Source organism: Cervus canadensis, chromosome 18 (genome assembly GCF_019320065.1).
Source record: "Cervus canadensis isolate Bull #8, Minnesota chromosome 18, ASM1932006v1, whole genome shotgun sequence".
In the NCBI taxonomy this organism is placed as follows: Eukaryota; Metazoa; Chordata; class Mammalia; order Artiodactyla; family Cervidae; genus Cervus; species Cervus canadensis.
The window spans coordinates 8,243,006-8,244,265 of record NC_057403.1 but is presented as its reverse complement, the minus strand read 5'-3'; the positions used below and the strand labels follow the sequence as shown (position 1 = coordinate 8,244,265).

The window sequence follows — 1,260 nt, the reverse complement described above, 5'->3', positions numbered from 1 at the left end:
GTATGAACTGTCTGATGACTTAAAAGGACTGACTTTACACGAAAAGCCTTGCCACACTCATCACATTTGTAAGGTTTCTCACCAGTATGAACTGTCTGATGACTTAAAAGGACTGACTTTACACGAAAAGCCTTGCCACACTCATCACATTTGTAAGGTTTCTCACCAGTATGAACTGTCTGATGACTTAAAAGGACTGACTTTACACGAAAAGCCTTGCCACACTCATCACATTTGTAAGGTTTCTCACCAGTATGAACTGTCTGATGACTTAAAAGGACTGACTTTACACGAAAAGCCTTGCCACACTCATCACATTTGTAAGGTTTCTCACCAGTATGAACTGTCTGATGACTTAAAAGGACTGACTTTACACGAAAAGCCTTGCCACACTCATCACATTTGTAAGGTTTCTCACCAGTATGAACTGTCTGATGACTTAAAAGGACTGACTTTACACGAAAAGCCTTGCCACACTCATCACATTTGTAAGGTTTCTCACCAGTATGAACTGTCTGATGAGTTAAAAGGACTGACTTTACACGAAAGGCCTTGCCACACTCATCACATTTGTAAGGTTTCTCGGCAGTATGAAATCTCTTATGACTTATCAACTGTGAAGGTAGACTAAAGTGCGTGCCACACTCATCACATTTGTAAGGTTTCTCTCCAGTATGATCCCTCTGATGACCAGCAAGGTGTGCATTTTCACTGAAGACTTTGTCAGACGTACCACCTTTAAATAATTTCTTTCTTGTATGAATTTTCTGATGTTTCTTGAGGTTTGAGCTGTCAGTAAAGGCCTTCCCACACTCATCACATTTGTAAGGTTTCTCACCAGTATGAAGTGTCTGATGCCTTAAAAGGATTGACTTTACACGAAAGGCCTTACCACACTCATCACAATTGTAAGGTTTCTCTCCAGTATGAACGGTCTGATGCCTTAAAAGGACTGACTTTACACGAAAGGTCTTTCCACACTCATCACATTTGTAAGGTCTCTCTCCAGTATGAAATCTCTTATGCCTTCTGAACTGTGAAGAGTGACTATAGTGCTTGCCACACACATTACATTTGTAAGGTTTCTCTCCAGTATGAACCCTCTGATGAACAGCAAGGTATGCATTTTGGCTGAAGACTTTGTCACATATATCACATTTAAATAATTTCTCTCCTGTATGAATTTTCTGATGTCTCCTGAGCTTTGAGCTGTCAGCAAAGGTTTTGCCGCACTCATTACATTGGCAACTTCTCTTTCTT

General features: G+C 40.3%; 3 protein-coding genes across 5 annotated transcripts in view; all 3 read right to left on the bottom strand.

The window, feature by feature from the left end:
- Window positions 1-1,260, bottom strand: part of LOC122420590 (zinc finger protein 665-like) — a 161,995-nt gene that overhangs the window by 11,964 nt on the left and 148,771 nt on the right. The window lies entirely within an intron of this gene.
- LOC122420636 (zinc finger protein 160-like) overlaps window positions 1-1,260 on the bottom strand; it is a 132,829-nt gene that overhangs the window by 121,094 nt on the left and 10,475 nt on the right. The gene's annotated exons all lie outside the window — the stretch shown is intronic.
- Window positions 6-1,260, bottom strand: part of LOC122420389 (zinc finger protein 708-like) — a gene marked incomplete at its 3' end in the record, with an annotated part of 23,724 nt that continues 22,469 nt past the window's right edge. Inside the window, exon 8 of the mRNA XM_043435518.1 lies at window positions 6-1,257. Coding sequence (XP_043291453.1) covers window positions 6-1,257 — 1,252 coding nt within the window. The remainder of the gene's footprint in view (window positions 1,258-1,260) is intronic.